Below are 21,044 nucleotides of genomic sequence, written 5' to 3'. Positions count from 1 at the left end.
TTCTCAGTTTTTGTTTTAAAATATGAAGCATTAAGACGTGTCACCTTTAAAATAAAAGCAAATTCTTGATATAAGTTCACATTTGAATGAAGTGAAGCTATATGGCGTTACTATCATATGACAAGTGTAAATAGGTAGGCCTTCTAACATCTGAATATCTATTGATTTAGTTTATCGTTTCACGTCATTTCCCTTTTTTTCCTTTTGCAAGATGTGCAATGTGCTCGATTTAAAACTATTATGGTGCATTCGACGCTTTTCACATAAGCATGAGCTAAATTTTAGGAAACTAAGCATTCGTTCATAGAATGAAATTTCTCCGAATCCCTGCCGTCTCCTGAAAATTTCGTAAAGCCCTTTTTAGTGATAAATTTTTAATTTTTATAAATTAGAAAAGTATAAAAATTGGTGAGTATCTTAATCTCATCTAGATATACCTTGTGTTTTTATCCGTTTTTAATCCTTTCTATAATATATTCGTTTTTCAACAATAAGAAATGAATTATTTGCATTTGAAAATATTTCCAGAGAAAATTTCGTTTACAAATTTTTCACCAACTTAATCGATAAGTATTTTTTTCAAAGCAAGAAAGTGTTCATTTACGAGTGATAATCGATTACAAATTATGAACCTCCAATAGTTTCTACTTACTTATTTTTGAGGAGCCTCTTTATCCGCTCTAAGTATTCTAGTCCTTGAAATGTTTTCAATTCCTCATCAAGGATATTTTTCACTTTCAGCTGACTGATTTTTTTCTAGTTTTCCTAAATCAAATGGGATTCATAAATAAATTGAGAATAATTAACCTTGCGGATTAATTTTAAGTATGCATGATTCAATAAATACTTCGCGTTTCCATTCATTTAAAACACTAAACAAAAACGAATCTCTGAATAAAACATAAATGATCCTTGATGGCGGCTCTTCATAAACAACACGAATCTGTTGAAAGCTTACTTAAGAGAATTATATACTATTGGAATAAAAATTTACGGTTATTCCCTTAATACCTTTTATTCAGTACCTTCTATTAGGTCACACTCTCCCTATATATATTTATATATCTTGTTCAAATTTTTAATCGTTCATAAAATACTTTTGATTCATCCACTCAAGTTCAAATATATTTTTTTAAACTTGTAGTGGATGACACTTGATGTTAATACAGTTTTTTAAAATATTAATTAATTAATTAAATTTGTCCACTCATTTCTATTGGGTCCCCAAAGTTGCCAAATTCATCGCCATGTCGCCAAGCTCTATTTTGCCACTTAATATTGTAATTCTGTCATATTTATATTAAATGTAATTATTCAATAAAAAGTAACTAAAATAAAATATTTTTGGTTGACCTAAGTAGGAATTAACTTAACTTTTTATATATATATTATTTGTTTTTTCATCAACTTAAAAAATTCAACTTTAAACGTTTTTAAAAACTAATACCAAAAGAAAAGATCTTAAGAGTTTGAAGACCAACAATTTTCTAGGATAATTCATACTTCGGCATTATCCCTTCTTCCCGAGCACTTTTTTTTTAACTATGAGCCATGACCGCCACGCATGCTCTATTTTTATATTTTCGAAGCCCATCCCATGAATGTTTTGTGCTTCCAAGTATAGTGTATAAAATCCAGAGTGCATTTTGACACCGATTGACGCCGAGTTGTCGCTTTTACATGCATGTGATCCAATGAAATTTAAAACTTTAATTGGCTTTTCCATAAGAATTAAAGAACATTTGAAGGTTTCTCCCTCTATAATATCGGAGCACATCATTGCATAAGACCATTTTTCAGCTACTCTAAATTTCAAAATATAAACCTTTCCTAATATCAGTGTTTTTTAAAAATTTCAATACCATTATTTTTCCAAATTTAAATTTTCAAAGCATATTTTATTTATATTTCAAAAAATACTTTGAACTGTTGATTTTCACTGCAGTTATTGCGTTTGCGCGCAAGCACGCTGCCACGGTACTCAATGAATTTACTTGCGTGTGGACTTTATTGCTGTCTTATCTTTACTGGTGAAAGCTATTATTATCCATCTTTATTAACACATCCCACTATCGACCACCTTTGTCGCTGCTAATGATAAAAGATGAATGTATGCATTTTAAAATTCTACATCGCTTGACCTATTTCGCACACACACACACACACACATATATATATATATATATATACAAAAGTATTAGAATCAAGTTAATAGGAAAAACAAAAAATCAAATAAAAATTAAACCAAAAAAATTATTAAAAAAATATAAATAAAGAATCCAGCCTGAAGACTTTTTCAAGGGTCACCCTCAGGCAGGGATTCAAAGAAAGGGATTTTTTCTGTGAGGACATACAGACATTGTCTAATAATGATTCCTAGTGACCCGAAAATCCCCTGAAATTATGCTCAAGAGATATACCATTTTAACAGAAAGGAAATACAAAATAACAAATTAGAATAAAAATCACAACAAAGTAAAAATACAATAACAATAAAAACAAAAACTAGCACTAAAATTAAAATTAGAAACGAAAAGGTCAGAACATACCATCCAACAGTCAAGGAAACTTTAAACTATCGATTGTGATTCCCTGTTTTTAAAAAAATTTACGGTAAATTATGTAAACAGAGGTAGGCTATATATATATATATATATATATATATAGAAGTAACAAAAAATATTAGCATTAGGTTATTAAAACCTATAATTGAAACAATCTAAAATTAAAAATATTTTGGAAACGAAACTAAATTATTTCGGAATCGCAACTAAAAAATTATTTCTGATCCAAACTAAAAACTAAAAAAAGAACAGAAAAAGCACCATAATATTTAGAGAGCGCAAATGGAGCTACTACTAAAACACAAATGAATCAAGACAATATTAATAAAAACCAAGTTAATAGGAAAAAAAGTATCAAAATTAAACCAAATAAAATAAGAATCGAGCAAAATTAAACCAAATAAAATAAGAATCGAGCAAAATTAAACCAAATAAAATAAGAATGAAGACTTTCTCAAGGGTCACCCTCAGACAGGGATTCAACAAAAAAGGATTTTTTTTCTGTGAGGAATACAGACTAAAATGTCCAACTTTGATTCTTCGCGACCCGAAAATCCTCTGAAATTAGGCCTAAGAGATACACCATTTTTACCAAAAAGAAAACAAAACAATAAATTAGAATTCTTCCTCTAGCTTCCTCTATAACTTCCAAAGATTATACAGCATGTAAATAAAATCTACAGCATTTCAATTTTTTTTAATTATCTTTTTAATGATAGCAATTTAAAAGACGTGTGAAATTTCTTCAAATTTTGGCAATTTCTTTAAAAAAATATGATTTGTCTCATTTTCAAGAATAGATTATATTATTGCCCTGAAATATGAAATTCAATTCCTGCTTAATTTCTTCATCAAATATTTAATCATGTGACATCGCGATTTTTTTCCATCATCCATAAAGGAGAAGAATTCTATTCATTGATTAATTATATAAGACGAATAAAAAGAATGATGCTACAATATCACAGAAGTTATAAAATTGATGAATCTGAAATTTTCGTTTTCAATAATCTCGTTATATCACGGGACTGGGCCCCATTAGAAAAGTTCGCGTATTCAGTAAACAGAGACATTTGACCGGAATTAAATATAACCAATTACCTTGAAAAACCAGATAGTTGGTGAAAATGATTAATTTAAAAATAAAATAAAGTTAGAAGCCTCATAATAAAGCCTAAGATATTTCAGACTTAAAGGCGGGAATCTCATTAAATTTTTTTGCTATTGTTAAAAGTTTTTACTACATGCAACTGCCTTTTTATTGAAAGCATTAAATTTTCTTTTTTAGCGACGTTTTATCAAAATAAACTGATGATTTGTTTTGACTTTTTTGCAAACGAATTATACAAGCAGAAAACACGGTATAATTTTGAAACATCTTGATTCAAGATTTTGACGAATCTAACATTTTAGGCTACCCTGAGAGCAAAATATAATACAAAGAATTGTATTTGTATGCCTTTCTGGGTATCTGTAAATGTGACAATCCCCAAACGGGAAGAATTAATGAATGAAATCTGGAAGACGGTTTTATCATCAAAATTATAAATGTGTATCAGAATTTTAACTGCCTCAAGAAGTGGTCACTTGTCTCTTCGTGTATCTGTTTTGGTCACGGGAACACGACAACTTGAAAGAGTTCTTCAGACCAGATTTGTAACTTTATATAAAAGTTTGCTTTATATAAATACTATGAAGTTAAATATAAAACGTACCATGCAGTGAAAATGACGAGAAAGTCGGAGAAAAAACAATTTGCTCTTATTTGGAAATGTAAACATTAATATAATTTCAAGCATCTGAAAAATTTCATACTAGATGTAATTTCGAATTTTTTTTTTATTGATTGTATTAGTAACTTGTAGAATGGTATTAGTAATTTTCTACAATATATTAATAGCTTGAGCAGAATACTTCTTTTATTAAGAACTGGAACAAATGTGGAATTAATTTCAAATTTTTTTCAATCAAAAGAAACCAAGCAAAAGCATTTTAAGCAACATGGAGATTCTCAGAATGCTTTACTTCCCAAGAATACTTTTATTGATCAAAAAATATAACGATCAATTCATATTTTCCTCATTTTTATCTTCACATCTATAATTACTATGAGACAGAAATAAATTTTAAAAAAAGAGCTGGTTGAAACCGGAATATTTTTTTTTCAAACCAGTATAAACTAGTCGAAAATGAATCAGACATTCAGAATGAATTCATGATATCAAACCCTGAGAAGCATTTCGGGATATCTGATTTGTTTTAATTTAATTTTAGCTCATGGTTTTTCAAGTAAAAACCATTATACTTTTACATTGTTAAAATCACTCAGATCTTTTCAAATCTCCTAAATCAAATAAAGTTTCTCATTTCACTTCAAAAAATTGATTAAAACTATTACACTATTGTAAAATTCTTTTAATATTTTAAATCGAATAACGATAATTTTTTAAAATATACTAAAATATTTTTTATGTGTGGTAAAGTTAGCTTCCTCGGAGTTCTGACGAATTTGGTACAAAATTTTATATCAAAGGACAATTTTGGATGGCAAGTCTATGTATCGAATTTCACTTGTCTAACTCGTTGTATTGTTTGAATTTTCGCGTTTACAGACAGACGCAATCCCAAGAATGTGATTGGTTACAAGTCTAGGTGATTTACATTATACAAAAATCTCGAGACCGAATTATTTGATTATTTCAATAATTATCTTCCAACTTCTGGAAATGAGAAAATAAGAATGCATGGAATAATCAGAAATTTATAATTTTTGCTCGAAATGGTACAAAATTTCCATTATTTCCAAAAATATTTTTGTAACATTAATAATAGTTTAACATATGATGCTTTTTAAGTTTGTTATATTTAAAGTCCTTGTACATAAGTGCCTATGTAAAAAGAGAAATTATATCTTTACAAAGAAACTGGTTGTCTGTTTCAAAGAAGTTTCACAATTTAGTTATTTAAGTATTCATATGAAACATTTAATAATTGTTTCACGTTTAGTAATTGCAGTATCTTATGAAAAGACCTTCAGCATGCCCAATTATATGGAAATTGCCTGTAAATTTCTACGCAGCTCTGCTTATTTACCTTTGGACCTTTATTTCCTCTGAAATACCATAGAAAATGTTTTCAAAATTTATATAAATTTGGTAGAACTTAAAGGAAACTATACAAAGAATTTAGAATTTATTTCTATAGACTTTAAATGAAACGAGTCATTTGAAATTATAATTCTTATTTCTTTTTGTTTTTCTATATTGCTATGTAAACCGTGAAGGGAAAATTTCGAATCCAAAAGAAGTTCCTGTTCTGTAGAATTTCAATTTATCAATCAGCCAGCCGACTTTTTTTATTTAGTCTCAGCTTTCTTTGACACTTTTTGTCTCGAACAATTAAGTATCCTATTTTACACATATCGGCTCTTGAAGTATTTATATCGCCAGATCTAATCTTTTCAATCCAAGGACAAGAAGTCTGTATTTTTTTATTATTTTCCTTGTTGTGTTTGGCGGCTGCATTGTTTAGCAGACGATAATTGGGCTACAGTGCTCTGAATAAAATTGACATGCATTTTTATTATGCTACTTAAATATCGCTGCTATCTTCCAACAATAAACATCCTACACACACACACGTTTGTAGAATTTTATCATTACATTTTTCTTTCTCGCTCTCTCTCTCTCTCTCTTTCCGTTTGGCCATTTTCTTCGCTGTTCAAAGGAATGTAGACAAAACTCATTAACTGAAAGAGCAGGACCTCAGTATGAGAGCTGTTTCTTGAAGAATATAAGGCTTTTTATGATTTGTGCTTCTAAATTTGGAATTTGACATCAAAGTTCTTAATGGGTGAATCCTTTTTTTAAAAAATAAAGGGAACTGTTTGGAAATGGATTAACTGGAAGTAATAAATATCACTCTAATGCCGATTTTTCATTTTTTTTTTTTTTTATTTATGGAAAAAAAATGATGCTCACATTTTATGGTGATAGGCAATAGTTTAAATTTGAAAGATGGCACTTGAAAATTTAAACTCATTTTTAATTTTAAAAAAGCGGTTGTCAGATTTTAAAGAGTCTATTCACATGTATAAACGTCACTGTGAATGCCAAATAGCATCTATGCTACTTTGGAATATACTCTGGCATTAAGTCCTTTTTCTTCTCTTAAAATATAGAATTAAGATCCAATGAATGGTAATTTTGAATATTAATTGTACGATTGTGTTTGATTTTGCAAAGAAATGAATACAATAAAACTTTTATTATTTTCAGATATTCAGAGTAAAATTACTCAATGATTGCAGTTCGCGAATGTCACAATCACAAATACAGACAATGGCGAATTTCCGGACTTTTCAGCAATAGGCAATGCCAATTGTCTCCTCTTTAAGAAATTGGTTAATGAGTTAATTTAGCTTCAGATCTGAAAGCATTTTTAATTTGCTAATAATTTGTTTTAAGATAATCTTTTTTTATTTTATTAATTTTTTTCACAAAGTTCGGCTTTTATTTATTTATTATGATTCCAAATCATTTGGCATCTACCTTTGTATAACATATCATCGCAGCAGATTTGCAATGTTTACAAATACTGTAATAAAACAACTGAAAGTATTGGGATATATAAGATACTCACTAATTGTATTTGATAAAGTATTGTCTAATATTTTAAAATTCATGGAATTTGTTTTTTTTCGTCAGATGTATATTGTTACGAATCTGTGATGCGGCTTCCCAGCATAGTTGGTTCCATAAGAGGTCCCAGAGCTTGGCGACAAATTTGGCGACTTTGGCGCCAAAATAGATTATACCCGAAACATCGAGAATGTTCCCGATCCGTCCAGTAGGAACCGAGTTATGCCTCGAACGTTCCTGATTGGTTGAGAGGCTTCTAGCCCCGCCTCCTGAGACCTATAAAAGGAGCAACCTGCAGCTGCCGAGTAGTCGTGGACCAGTGGAGTCGAAGAGTAGTCGACATCGACGGTAAAGAACTGGCCTTCCAGAGATAAGCGGAGCAGCGACGGAGTGAAGCTCGTGCTGAACTAAGCTGTGCGCTACTGTCTGCAGTAGAGACTTATTGTATGCTGCTGTATATGCTGTTGTATGCGGCACGTCTCGGCTGAAGATAATCGTCTTCTGTGCTGTATATAGTTGTCGGCTTTGTGCTGTCCTGTGTGTCTTCGTGTAAATAAACGTCGTTGTTTTATTTTCTACTGCCGCCTGCTGACTGAGTGTTCTCCATACCATATAACTCCCACTATCTAAACGAACCCGTAAATTTCGTAACAATATATTTGACTAGGAAAATTGTTTATAAAAAAACCAGAAAGTTCTGTAATTGACTTGTTGAGGACATATCTCAGCCACAGCCATAGGCAGCTGCCTAGTTAGAAATCCGCCACTTGTCACAGAATCCAGATAGTACAGCCTCTTGTACAATATTATGTGGTATTGTACGATATTATTCAATATTCAACAATATTTTAAAACATTAAAAATATTTTTCAGCATCATTCAATATTGTTCAATGTCTGTGTGCTAACTAAGGAATAAGAATCACCGCTTGTAAGATCAATATTTAACAACTCATGTTCTTACGTTGAACTGTGATGCCGTAGTTTAGATATCGTAGCAATATTATAAGGTTATTAGGGAGTGCACTTAGAATACTCTATGGTAATTGACTACTTGCTTTAACGATGGTAATTACATCATATGTGCTGTAGAACTCTCATACTTCACTTTTTATAAGCGAATGATTAAGTTGGCTTTTAAATTTTGCCTTCATGTTTTCAAAATACGCATTGTCTTCGGCGCTCTTTCTGGGTTCTTATTGCGCTAGCAGTATTCCAGCAGAAAAGTTCTGCTAATAGAGTTTTGTCTTTGAAACTCAGCATGATCTATCAACAAAATCTAATTCTGAATTTCAACAATGCTTGCCAGTACTTTTATTGGATTCATCTGTGGGGGGATTGGCCCGAATTCGAATCCAGTACTCGATCTCCACTAAAGATGTTGTACGTAAAAACGACGAGCAAGTAATAAATTCCTTTAATAAAAAAACCCAACAATGGTTAAAAATGTAAGTCAATAAATGAAAATAACAACAGGTCGTCAACCCTTCAACCAGATGACTAAGGAAACAACTGAAACAGTAAACTGTTGTAAACTTTCTACGGAAGAACCATAGGAAACAGAGAGAACCTATATTGAAGATGAAGTCCGAATTGGCACGGAAACTGAAAACTGCAGAAATACTGAAGTCGTGAATGGTTATATTACCAAAGCGCGTGCGTCCCTTCATTTACTTCTTGTTGAAGAATATACCCTTTCATGGCCGACACACATCATTTGCATACTTTAAACGCTCAAGATGTCGTACAATATTGGTACGATATATTCGTGGTTTTATAAGCCAATAGAAATGTCAAATAACGTTGTGATAATATTGCACACAACTTGTAGTAATTTAGTGTTTCACTATCAATACATTTCACTCCATCTACTGCATTTTTTTAAAATAATAATAATCCCACCTGGGTGCATCTCAGAGCTGGGGATGAGAAGCTTACAGTATGGTGGTTGGTTCTCGGCATTTAGATAGGTACACAAATGGTGCGGGGTGGGTTACTCCCAACTGATGGCAGGATGTGGCTCCTACAGGAACGGTTTTTTTAAAAAATTGTGTTGCATTTTGCAAAAACTATTGAAATGAAAATCATTTTTCCCTAAAAGGAATTCCGTAATTAAAACTTAAAAGTATTAATAAAAACTAAAATTAAAATCTTTGAAGCATAAAACCCATCAGCTTTATAAACTATGAGAAAGAACTGAATATTCATGACAATTTAACAATAAATATTTGTTCTAGCGACATATTAAGAAATGAAGAGGTAACATTTATTTTTATATCATTTTATTTCTTCAAATCAATATACAAAAAAAAAAAAAACTTTCTTAATGTTTGGCATTGAACCAGTCGAAACGATTACATTAGGGAATGACAATATTTCAATTAAGTGAACACATGTTTTGATTGTCCTCACGTGGAAAATAGCGTGTTGTTAGGTTTGTTGCTTATTATTTCGCAATAATTTTGTTTTGTTAAGATGCTTTTAACAATTAAATTGTTTCACTGTCTTATCATTCATCTATTGAAATGCGGCGTTTTGAATCTATTTAGGATAAAAATTAAATTGTTAAATTGCGTACTCATAATTTATCACAAAATTGTATTTTTCTTCCATAATTAGTTTTTAAAAAAATGATTAGCTATGTCAGTATCTTTAGGAACTTATGGAAATTTTAAATTTCGGTTGAGGAAAAATAATTTCGTTTGAATGCTAGTGAGGAACATCAGCACTCAAATGAATATCTGTGCAAGTTGAAATTCACTCACATTTTTGAATTTGACATAATTTGTGTCGGCAAGTTGTTAAGGGATACATTGAAAAGTGTTTCATTTCTTTCTTTATATAATAATATATTTATTGGGAAATGGCGTAAAAACATTGAATAATTTTCAAACCTACAAATTGAAAATAATTAATCCCAGGCATCTTTAAAATTTTATTAGTGAAATCATTAAATTATAATTAATTAATTAAGAAGCATAGTTAAGAAACTGATTAGACTTTTTAACTAAGCTTGATACTTTCAAGCCTAATATGCTATACATTTCTAATCTTCTATTTGTTACTTGTTAATCTAGAGAACTTTTCTCCCTCCTCGGATTACTTGATCGCGGTTTTCAATGCAATCTGTCAGTTAAACTTCAGAAAATTAATTATCGTTATCAAAAACTACACTTAAATTCCAGAAATTACTTGCTCAGGATAAAAAGTATGGCAACAGATATTTGATTAAAGAGACGTGTGCAACGAAGTTTCTCGAAAAATTAAAGAATTCTGTTTCTTAAAGAGCTTTAGGGAAGTCTTACAGCAATTTTTCTCTGAAATCTGGAAACTTCGAAAAATAGAAATTAAAAGGGGAAGTGTCAAACCAGTTGTAGTTCTCCATACTTATCGTGTAAACTTGTATATTGGAAGCCTGTGTTTTAATTTTTATGTCTTTTTTCTTTTCTACAATCAAAAACAGATTTGATTATATTTATAAGAATCAAAATATAGGAAATATAACTGTTTTTAAAAAGATATTCAACATTTTAAGTTGATAATGCTGCCTCTGTTACACGAGAAAAACTATCCATGAATAATTATTCCTTAAACATTGCTAGAAATCAGCAGCTACGCAAACTATAATTTATCTTAAATAAAAGAATTAAATATTTGTTTTTTATACCTGAATCTTTCTGGTTATTGAATTTCATAAGAGTAATGTATATAAAAAATGTTTAAACTTAATCCAAGGGCAAAGCATAACTCTTAAAATGGCTACTTTATGCGATCAAAAGCTTAGATAATTAGTAATTTTAAAAAATTAAATTAATATATTCCATAATGTAGCCTTAAATTGTCTGGTAAATAATTAATTTCCATTAAACACAGTTATGTGATCAAAAATTTAACACCATTTTATTTGTTTGAGTTTCCCTATTTTAAATAATTCCTAAACGCATGTGATTTAATGTACAAAATTATATGAAGTAAAATCTGTTTCACAACATACTATCTATATATTAGATTCTAAATTGCCGGATTTATACAGGAAACAAAATGTTAAAGGATATATAAAGGAAAATGTTAATGGATAATAAAGCGAAAACGTGTTTAAAATATCCGAAAAAAAAAACAATATATTTTATGATATATTTCAAGATAAAAAAGAAGATACATAAAACAAGCATATCTATCAAGTTTATTTGTTTAAAAAAAAAGTAAATTAGTGCTAAAATAATCAATTAAGACAAACTTAATAGAATTATTTACAAAACGTTTATGAAAGTTAATTCCCAGTGGATCAATGTTTTCTAAATACTTTATCATGTTGTCTCATTTGAGGCATTAGATATGTGTTCCTGGGACTTTCTATTACATTGAAACACATTTCAAGGCTACTTTATAGCTTACCTTTATATTTACAAAACTAATATAATATAATTGCTATTATATCTAATTTTATTGTTATTTTTACATTAATTATTTAATTTCATTGTTATTATAACTTATTATTTTAAACTAAGCTTTAATTCTTTTTCACACTTTTCATCAGTTTCTTCATTTATGAAACAAAAATTAATTACGATATTCATTATGACAACAGTCTAATCAATTTAGAGTCACCATGACTTTCATGACATGGCAATCAGAGTGTATGATTTAAACGCCTTAAAAAATGAAAAACAAAAGAACGCCGGCGAAGAATGAAACTATTAGGTGAGATTATAGATTTATTATTTTTAATCAATCGAAAATCAATTTGGAAAACAGAAAATCTACTTAATAATTGATTTTGAAAACATGCAACATCCAATTATTTTATGTAACAATTGCATCTATCCCAAAATGGGTTTTGGGATTCTTTCCCAATTATGCAACTACTACAAATTGTGAAATATATTTCTATTCAGCCTTCGCAATGAGATTTGTAACATCCACCACCGAATCGCGAAGACGCATCAATCGTCAGAAAGAGAACAATAGTCATTGTCGCATTTGGCGAAAATTAACCTTTAGCGTCCCAATGGCGCCGCTACGATGACATTGGATTGCACGAACACTTTAGGTTAAAAACTCGGGTTTTTTTTATTGAAGTAATATAAACAGAGCTTGCCTTAATTCACAGTTACAATTTTAGATGGAAATCCAGGCAACTGTGTTGTTTTTCAATTTAACCGACGAATGTGACGTTATAGTATTTAATTGGATCTTGGTTGGCAAAGACGTGTGAAATGTTAAAAAAAAAAAATCAGTGAACATTGTTGCTCGTGTTTTCTTTTACACTTGTGAAAAGTTTTTCCCCCCGAAATATAAATGTATACACTTCATTGCAGAATTTAAAGCAGATAATTTATACAATTGAAATTTTTTTTCAATAAATAAACATAAGTTTTCTTTCTTTTAAAATCAATACACCAATCTTTGATGGCTTTTCATTTTTTTCGTTCAGTCATGGACTATTTATAAACATTACTTATAAGCAGCATCTGAGGAGAAAGATACTCTTATAGCGAAGCAAACTATTTTAAACTTTAAAGCATTTTCAGCGGGTTTTTTTTTCAAAGGATCAAACGAAAAAAAAGCATTAATGAAAAATATTTTCTAATCTTGATTCAAAAGGCCATAAACTACTTACATTAACAGCACAATGTAAAAGTATAGAAATATTTTTTTAAAAAAAGATTTTCAAATTGTTTCAGTTTATCTATGTGCTTATAATTCCAGGGAATAGGAATAGAATATTAAATATATTAAAATTTCAAATATTTCAACTTTATTTAAACAGTAGAGCATACTGTTACTTTCATTGTTGAATATATTATGATATTTTGATTATTTTTAACAATCAATACACATTTACATGATTATTGCTATGGTTCTTAATTTTCTCTTTTCTTTTATTCTCTTGCATTGAAATAACATGTGATACTCATACATCGAATTATGAAAATTTGCGTAATTTTTAATAATTAAATTAGCGTTTTAGCCAAAATAGCATCTAATTCTAAAAACAATTCACTTGAGCATGATAGCATACGATAAATGTCCTTTTTTTTCTAAAGATAATAAGAAACGTTTAAAATAAAACATGGCATCTAGTTAAGGGGTTAAATAAATTCAAAATTTGAAAATACATACTTAAATTTAAATTTTACTTTGAAACCATTTCAGCTTGTTGCATTTCATTTCTAATCAAATCGTTGAATATTTAATCTATTATTCTTAAAACTATATTCGCCCATGGGTTTAAGAGAACGCATCATTTTATCACTCTAACGTTATGAAGATTTTTTAAGCAAAGAAATAAATCGGGACCAAAGCAAAATGACAAATCTGGCAAAAAACGTACTAAAGGGGTTGCGCTGCATATGAAATGCTATAATACAATCACTGTTTAAGTTGTAATGAATAATTAATTTATAAGCCTGTTATCTATTGGTCAATGATAAAGGTACAATGTAGTTTTAAAAAATCCATACAGAAACCCATCCTAAAAGCAGAGCACAAAGTGTTGTTCATTTCTGGAAGATACTGAAGTATCAAAATAAGTTTGTCAGTAAAGTATTTCATATTGTTTACGAAATCAGCAGGTGTACATAAATAAGTCATAAGCATAACAATAATTTAACTAATGAAAAATGTTCGATATCGAAGAGACTGAACTATCTAGACCATAGGTTCCCTAAGTGGTCCAGGTGGACCCCCAGGGGTCCATAGGAGACCACACGGGGATCCACGTAGACGTGAAAAGAAAACAGGGGTTCACACGTTGTAAGTGGGGGTCCACGAAAAATTTTCTGGTTTTCATAATAAAGAACAAAAATTTTGGCTTGGATTTACCTATCAACGTAAGCAGGTAGCATCATTCATTAGGTAGGTACTCAAAAATATTCGAGACTCAGTTCAAACACAGAATTGAATAGAACAATAGATAATAGTACAAATGGGGAATAGTGGGAAATTGCGAGAAAATTTTTGATAGCGTTTCTCTCGTCATAACTTGTCAAAAGAAGTTTTAGTGCCGTTACCAACCTGTTAACAAAAAAAAAGGAGCAGATTGAACATCACAGAACGGGGAGATTTGAGATTACTTCTTACAAAACTGAAGCCAAATATTGATAATTTGCTGTCAATTCATCAAGTACACCTGTCTCATAAAAAGTATGACTACTTTTTATTGTTGATTTACATTTCAGAGCTCATTGTTGATTTTTTTGTCAATTGTTGATTGTTTGCAATGATAAATGTTTATAATTTTGTATAACCACAAGTATTATTTTAATAAATAGGACACAAGAAAATATGCTACTTTTTTTTCTTCTTAACAGTCCCAATTTAGAGTGATATTTTTTAGAAGTTTTAGGAATACAGTAGAAATGTAGCAGCAAGGGGCCAACCGAAAATAGTAAAACTTTGAAAGTGATCCACGAGAAAAAAAAAGTTTGGGAACCTCTGATCTAGACTTACTTTTAGAAAGCTAAAATTTCGTACTATATGTATTCCCTGTATGGACAAATGGGACTTTTGCGTCATTTAACCATCAGTCTAAAATAAATTTTGTAATAAAATCGGAAATAATATTCCACTGCACTTCATTTTTAAAATATGAGACCCATTTTTATATATAACTTTTCTCAAACTCATAGTTTCGAAATCAATCCGATGACCAAGAAACGTGATTCCCAACCTACTAATATTCTAAATAAATTTTTTATTTGATTTAACTAAATATAATGCTTTAATTATATTCTTTCACGAATTAGAAGAAAAAATTTGGAAAAAGAGCCTTCTCTGAAGTATCATGCATTTTCACTTATGAATTTATTTGATCTTCTATTTAGATGGTATTTATTGTTATTTCAATATTTATAAGATTTGAAAGTATATCTGAGATATTAATACACTCACAAGAGACATCTCTTGTAGAGTAACTATTACTTTGATTGAACAAAAGATTTGAACTTTCATATTTCTGCAATTCAATGCTTGAGTCAGATACATCGCATGCGAAAGTGTAATAAATTTTAAGGAATTCCAGAAACTTCGTTTATAGAATACATGATTCATGAAGAGGAACCTCTTATGGAAGCATAAATTCTTGATTAAATCACCAGACAAAGCTGCTGTACTCATCGTTATACAACGAACAATAGGTTTGTATACGTTGATTCAGAATCATACTAAGTTTCTAATTTTTATCGGTGACTGATCCGAAGAATGAATACAATATTATATTTTAAATACTTCAAGCGTAAAAACAATATAATTTTTATCAGTTTTTTTTTCACTTTGTTTATCATGCAAAATAAATAAAAAAATGCTGTCCGTAGAAAGACGGACAATAGTGAATTTACCCTGAGGAATGAAGTGGGGAAAGTGCTCGTATGAAGACAGCATGTGAATGACAGCACTGCCTTGTTTGAAAATCCAGTGCAATGATTTCGGTCTTCCCTCTCGCTGATAATTTATTTTGACTGACAAAAAAGTAATCTTGACATATTTTTCATCCGCAGACAAATGTGGACATCTCTCAGATAGCAAGGTTGGTTTTGGAACTGCCGTCGCCAAAAGCCTTTTTCAGAGACTGAACTCTCTTTTTTTTACCGTGTCACTCACACTCGGTGTCAAGGTAAGCCATAGACCAAGGAAAATATGAAAAAAAAAGAGTTTTTTTTCCCCTCAGGGATATGGGAAAACTCCTGGATTTGTTTTATCACGAGAAGGATTCAATTACTGCTTAAGCAACTAGATGGGATTTCGACCTGAAAATGAATGCATGGTGAATAAATTGCACTTTCTGGAGCAATTCAGAAAATGCAAATATAGGATGTAATCAGCTTTTAAATATTAACTGTTTAATACTCTTGCAATATAAGAAATTGCAGATTTGTTGAATTGAGGGTGGTTAGCGAAATTACATCGGAACAGATCTCTTAATTCTGAAAAAATATGGTGGCCGAGATACTTTATTCTTTAAAAATTCAAATTATACTACGTAAGATTGTTTAGCCCACGTAAGCACGTCTCTTGACTATGAATCGATTTATTTTTTTTAATTAGATAGCACTATATGTTCCAAGTAGAATGAGTCATTTCAATTCCTATAAAAGAATAAAGGGTATTTGAGATTTAAGTATGTTGAAATTATTTTTATGATTGAAGCTAACTGTTACTTTGAATTTAATTACAAATTTAAACATCAGAAATTTTGAACATATATCAAGAGTCAGACATGTCATTTCAGACAAAGGATTAACAAACAGACTTTGTTTTGTTCCGTTTTGTTATAATAATGTTTCATTTTGAAGCTATAGGAAAGCTATATTGAGAAGGGCAGAGGGAAATGATCCAGGTCAAATGACAACGACAATACCTGAGCTGTAAATATTACCATGTATAGAGTCAAATTTATTAACAAACATCGCATACTTTGTAACTCCGATTCACACGAAATTTTCGAGTATACAAATTACAGAATCTTCTGGAAGTTTCTTTCAGATATTTAAACTAACAAACTTTGCGAAGTGCTGTGATGAATTTATACTTAATTTCTGAATATTAATTATAATAAACATGAGGAAATTTAATACAGTATGGAAAGAAAATATTGGTTTACGTCAATCTGAACCTGTAATACCACTGCTATTAGAAATTTATTCTATTTATAAATCATTGAGATACAAAGAGATTCGACCAGTAACATCGTTTAACCTTTACACAAATTTCCAGTCCATCCCAATCAGGGTTCAGTGCTACTGTTTGGTTCACAACATCGATATTGGTCTCTTAACAAGGCAAAGGATGAAATGAAATTCTGTTCAAGAATGTTCTTTTCGTTGCTTGAATCCTTCACTTCCTTTCTAAACGGTCCCCAAGGATGTTTTACCTAATAACAACTTATCACTGAATATGAACATATTTCTTCTTCTTTTACTGTGCTAAAATTAAAATCAATAAGGATTCTGTTTTTCTTTGCCGTGCTAAATTTCTGAAATTGCCTTATTTTTAAAAATGTCCGCCATATTGCATCAAGTATTTCAGGTGGGAATTTTAAAGTAATTATTTCAGATGATGATATTCTTATCGTATTTGTATGTTCTTATTAGATTATCACTTTAAAAGTCTCCGCATTTCAGAAATTTCAGTAACATATTTTCTCCTCGTCTTGGACACCTGGATTGTCGAATGATGGATCGTTTTTAATAATCGTTCTACACAATTATAAATATTTTTATATAATTTTGTGACTTTTTTGTCGTCTATGTTTTTATTTGTGTGAACATTTGGTATGATTCAAGAACTGCCTTCATAGTATTTTCGATACCACATTTGTAAATGTTTCTTCTGATAATTATTGTATTCCCTGTTGTGATCCCGGTTTGGGCTGTTGAGATTTCTTGTTTTTCGTTTTCTTATTGTTTTTTAATATTTTTAAATATTTGCTGTTAGAGGTTCGAAAGAATATTTACATATTTTACTGTGAATTTTTATAATTGTATCTTTAGCTTTTCATGTTATTAATTACCACCCTTGTTTTAGTTCAGCCACATACATTTGCATTTGATTTCCTCACAGTCCCATTATGGACTTTACAGGTAGGCTTCGCTGTTGTGTGTGTAAAGTAAAAAAAAATCTATTAATGTGTTTTATTTCTAGAATTTTTATAATTATGAAAATAATTCTTTTGCAAAAAGTTTGATTTATACGCCACCTGTAGAACATAGAGTAATTTCATTCGATTAATGCATTTTAAGATCACCCTTGTAATTCTGGATTGCTGTCAGATAAGACTAGGACACTTCAATTCAAATCTTCCCCCAAAATTCCACATACCACTAGCCATAGGGCAATTCAATAAATTTAACATGAATTAGACCATAATATTAGAGGTTTATGTAACCAAGATTTAGTTTGTTTCGCTTAGATATAATAGCGCCGAATTTTTAAATTGAGTGCTTTTGAGGACAAACTTCATAGAATAGTGTTTTGAGGATAAGACTAGCACATCTGTCGACATACCCCACTTGAAACTTTCTCGCTGTAACAGCTTCAGGTCGTTTGATTCAAGATATCAGATTTAGCGTGCATTTAACTAATTTATATAGCAACTACAGGTAATGAAATCAAGATTTTTCAATTCCGAAACTTTAATCATGTGGAATGTAACATGAAGAAAAGAAAAGAAAAGGACAAAGAAATGACAGAAATCAAAGATATTGGTGACGAATGTATCCCTGTTCATTTCAAGCAATTCTTTTAGCTCACAACGAATGATAGCAGACAGTTCAATTCTGTTATTTTTCAAAATTTGAAAGTGTTCTAAATCGTCTTTCATGAAAATGACTTGCTCGTCAACTCCCTGTCATTCGAATGTACATATTAAAAAGTACTGATGCACATATAAATAAGTAAATATAAAAAAAGGGAAAATGTTCTGACTTCCTTAAACCAATCTTGTAGACTATTACCTCGTAAATGCTGCCTGTTGCAAAACCACTTAAAGCAAATCTAACTTAGAAAATTAGGTGCATGCAACAATAGAAAATCAAGAGCTATTGGGACATCGTCCTGAAAATGCGTAGCAAACTTAGCGCATGCAACTGAACTTCTTTTCTCAAGGTCAAAATTTCAACTTCATGTATATTGGGATACTTTTTTTTTGGTTACTTTTTGTCAAATATAATCTGAATGTTTCAATAGGGAGGGTTATTTCAAGGTCACTTTCCTTTTCGCTTCTAGTTACTGAATAAAGATATTTAAAATGTGCTTTGTCTTCGTCGATCATTTTTCTTATTCAGACAGACTGATAGTTTCTAAACGAATTTTGCTGAGCTAATTTTGGTAATCATTAGGTTTCCAATACAGGTGACTTGAGGAAAATACTCTATAGATAAAGCTTACAATATGGACAAAATTAGGCATTTTATTAGAACAATACTATATTTTGGAATTACGTTAGGGCTATTATGGGACGGCACAGTGATTAAAAAACCGGTCAGATGATGAGGATAAAACTTTAAAAAAAACTCAGTATCGAAACATATTCCTCTTCAAATTGTATTCTACAAAAGGCATAAATATTGACAAAAAAATTAAACCTCCAAATTTTGACAAATCTGCACGTTTTAGACCACATCATAGTTTAAAAATCCATTACTTATATATTATTTCTATTTTTTGAAAATATAAAAGCTAAAAGATATAATAAGCTAGATCGATCAAATGACGCATGCTGTGTTTGAGCTAAAATTGTAGATATGCTTTCAATCTGTCAAATGGCGATTCGTCTGTGTGTTCTTCGGTTTGTATGTACTCATATAACTCAAATATGTAAAAATATTTGGTTTATGGTTATCGAAATCCGGGTGGAATCCGATGAAGTGTAGGCTGTCTAACCACCTGTTTATCATGGCTTAACAGTGGATAGAGGCAATCCATGGTCTTAGACATTGCATATTATGAGGCTCCTCTTTTCGAAAAGTGGTAAATTTAATTTCATATTTTAGCATATTTTTAATTTGATCCATGCATGAACGATTTATTTTATGTTAACTTGCGATTTTAGTTACTCTCTGAAAATGAATATATATATATATATATATATATATTGATTTTTTCACGGGTATGATTTTTACATGAGGACAAAAACAGACTACATCTGTTCGCACCAGAACACAAAAGCGAAAGTGAGAGACGTTTTCCCCTTATTAGTTTTACTAAGATATTCTTAACAGGTTTTCTTTGACACGTGTCGATTTAGGAACGGAATCATTGAAAGGAATGCCGTAGGTGTTAGGGACTTCTATCCCTGTTCTTGTATTTTAAGAGCTGTGTTAGTCAACCAGTTCTGAGAGCACATGTTAGAAATAATTAAATAAAAAGTGAGAATAAGAGAAAATTTTAAAATGAATTAATATGAACTAATTTAAGATTTAAAAAGTAAGAAATTAATTACAATTTAAAGTAGATTAATAAAAGATATCATTACATATATATACTCGGCAGAATCTATGTTTGCTTGTAATATTATTCAAGCAGACGATCTGGGTTTAAAAATATTATAATAATAACTGAATAAACATAATAAAATATGCCAAAGAAAACTGATCAACTTGTCAAAGATAAAAAATGGTTCTCTCTACAAATTTATTTATTTGGCAGCTTGGCTAATAATAGTTTTTTTAATCCACCTGCTGTAGATCCTCTCTCCTCAGTCCAGCGGCCTACATACCTTACCTAACCAGCTTAATTGGAAATCCGCCGCTATTCATTGTTATAAAAAGCCAATAAAAATTATTGGAACATGCTAGTGATATAAAAAAAAACTTACCTCTCATTCAAAACATTACTACATGTTTTTTTATTGATTCAACATTATTTAATATGTTGCATACTGCGCAAAATTATTTTTACATTATGCAATTTATAGAAACTCAATGGATGCATTCGATTATATTACTAGAAAGAGAAACAATAATTTAAAAAATGGCAAATTTAAAAAAAATTCATTATTGTTTATTTTTAAAGTTAACATTTAATTTCGCAAAATTAAGAATGAATTCAAAATTTTATTTTGTGGTTATTTTAAAAAGGGACCTATTTAAAATGGGGAAAAAAAGTAAAATCTCATAACTTGGTTATCAACAATGGAAGAAAAATTAAATGAAATATTTGTTATATCAATAAAAAAGATTTGCAACTTATTATTACATTAATATAAATATTGTTCTATAATACGCTTAAAGGTTTTTTTTTTTTTTCATATTTGTAAAAGTTGGGGAATCAATCACACCAACGAAATTAAAATATTTGAAAAAATAAATTTTTGAATTCTAGGAAGATGAAAGAATCATTTT

At 29.9% G+C, this 21,044-nt stretch overlaps 1 protein-coding gene and 2 long non-coding RNA genes across 3 annotated transcripts in view; 2 read left to right on the top strand and 1 right to left on the bottom strand.

Annotated features, from left to right (window-relative positions):
- The window catches only part of LOC129962653 (uncharacterized), an 84,900-nt gene extending 84,134 nt beyond the window's left edge, over nt 1-766 (bottom strand). The window contains exon 1 of the long non-coding RNA XR_008783937.1: nt 653-766. This is a non-coding gene — a long non-coding RNA (uncharacterized LOC129962653). The remainder of the gene's footprint in view (nt 1-652) is intronic.
- Nucleotides 1-7,616, top strand: part of LOC129962654 (uncharacterized) — a 47,545-nt gene extending 39,929 nt beyond the window's left edge. Inside the window, exon 3 of the long non-coding RNA XR_008783938.1 lies at nt 7,271-7,616. This is a non-coding gene — a long non-coding RNA (uncharacterized LOC129962654). The remainder of the gene's footprint in view (nt 1-7,270) is intronic.
- An 11,993-nt stretch (nt 7,617-19,609) lies between these two features.
- LOC129962651 (39S ribosomal protein L40, mitochondrial-like) overlaps nt 19,610-21,044 on the top strand; it is a 113,633-nt gene continuing 112,198 nt past the window's right edge. The window contains exon 1 of the mRNA XM_056076536.1: nt 19,610-19,671. Within this exon, the coding sequence (XP_055932511.1) occupies nt 19,625-19,671 (47 nt within the window). The 5' untranslated portion in view covers nt 19,610-19,624. The remainder of the gene's footprint in view (nt 19,672-21,044) is intronic.

The sequence above is a fragment of the Argiope bruennichi genome, chromosome 3, assembly GCF_947563725.1.
Source record: "Argiope bruennichi chromosome 3, qqArgBrue1.1, whole genome shotgun sequence".
Lineage (NCBI taxonomy): Eukaryota > Metazoa > Arthropoda > Arachnida > Araneae > Araneidae > Argiope > Argiope bruennichi.
Note: the sequence above shows the minus strand (reverse complement) of the source record. Positions and strands in the feature narration are given on the sequence as shown.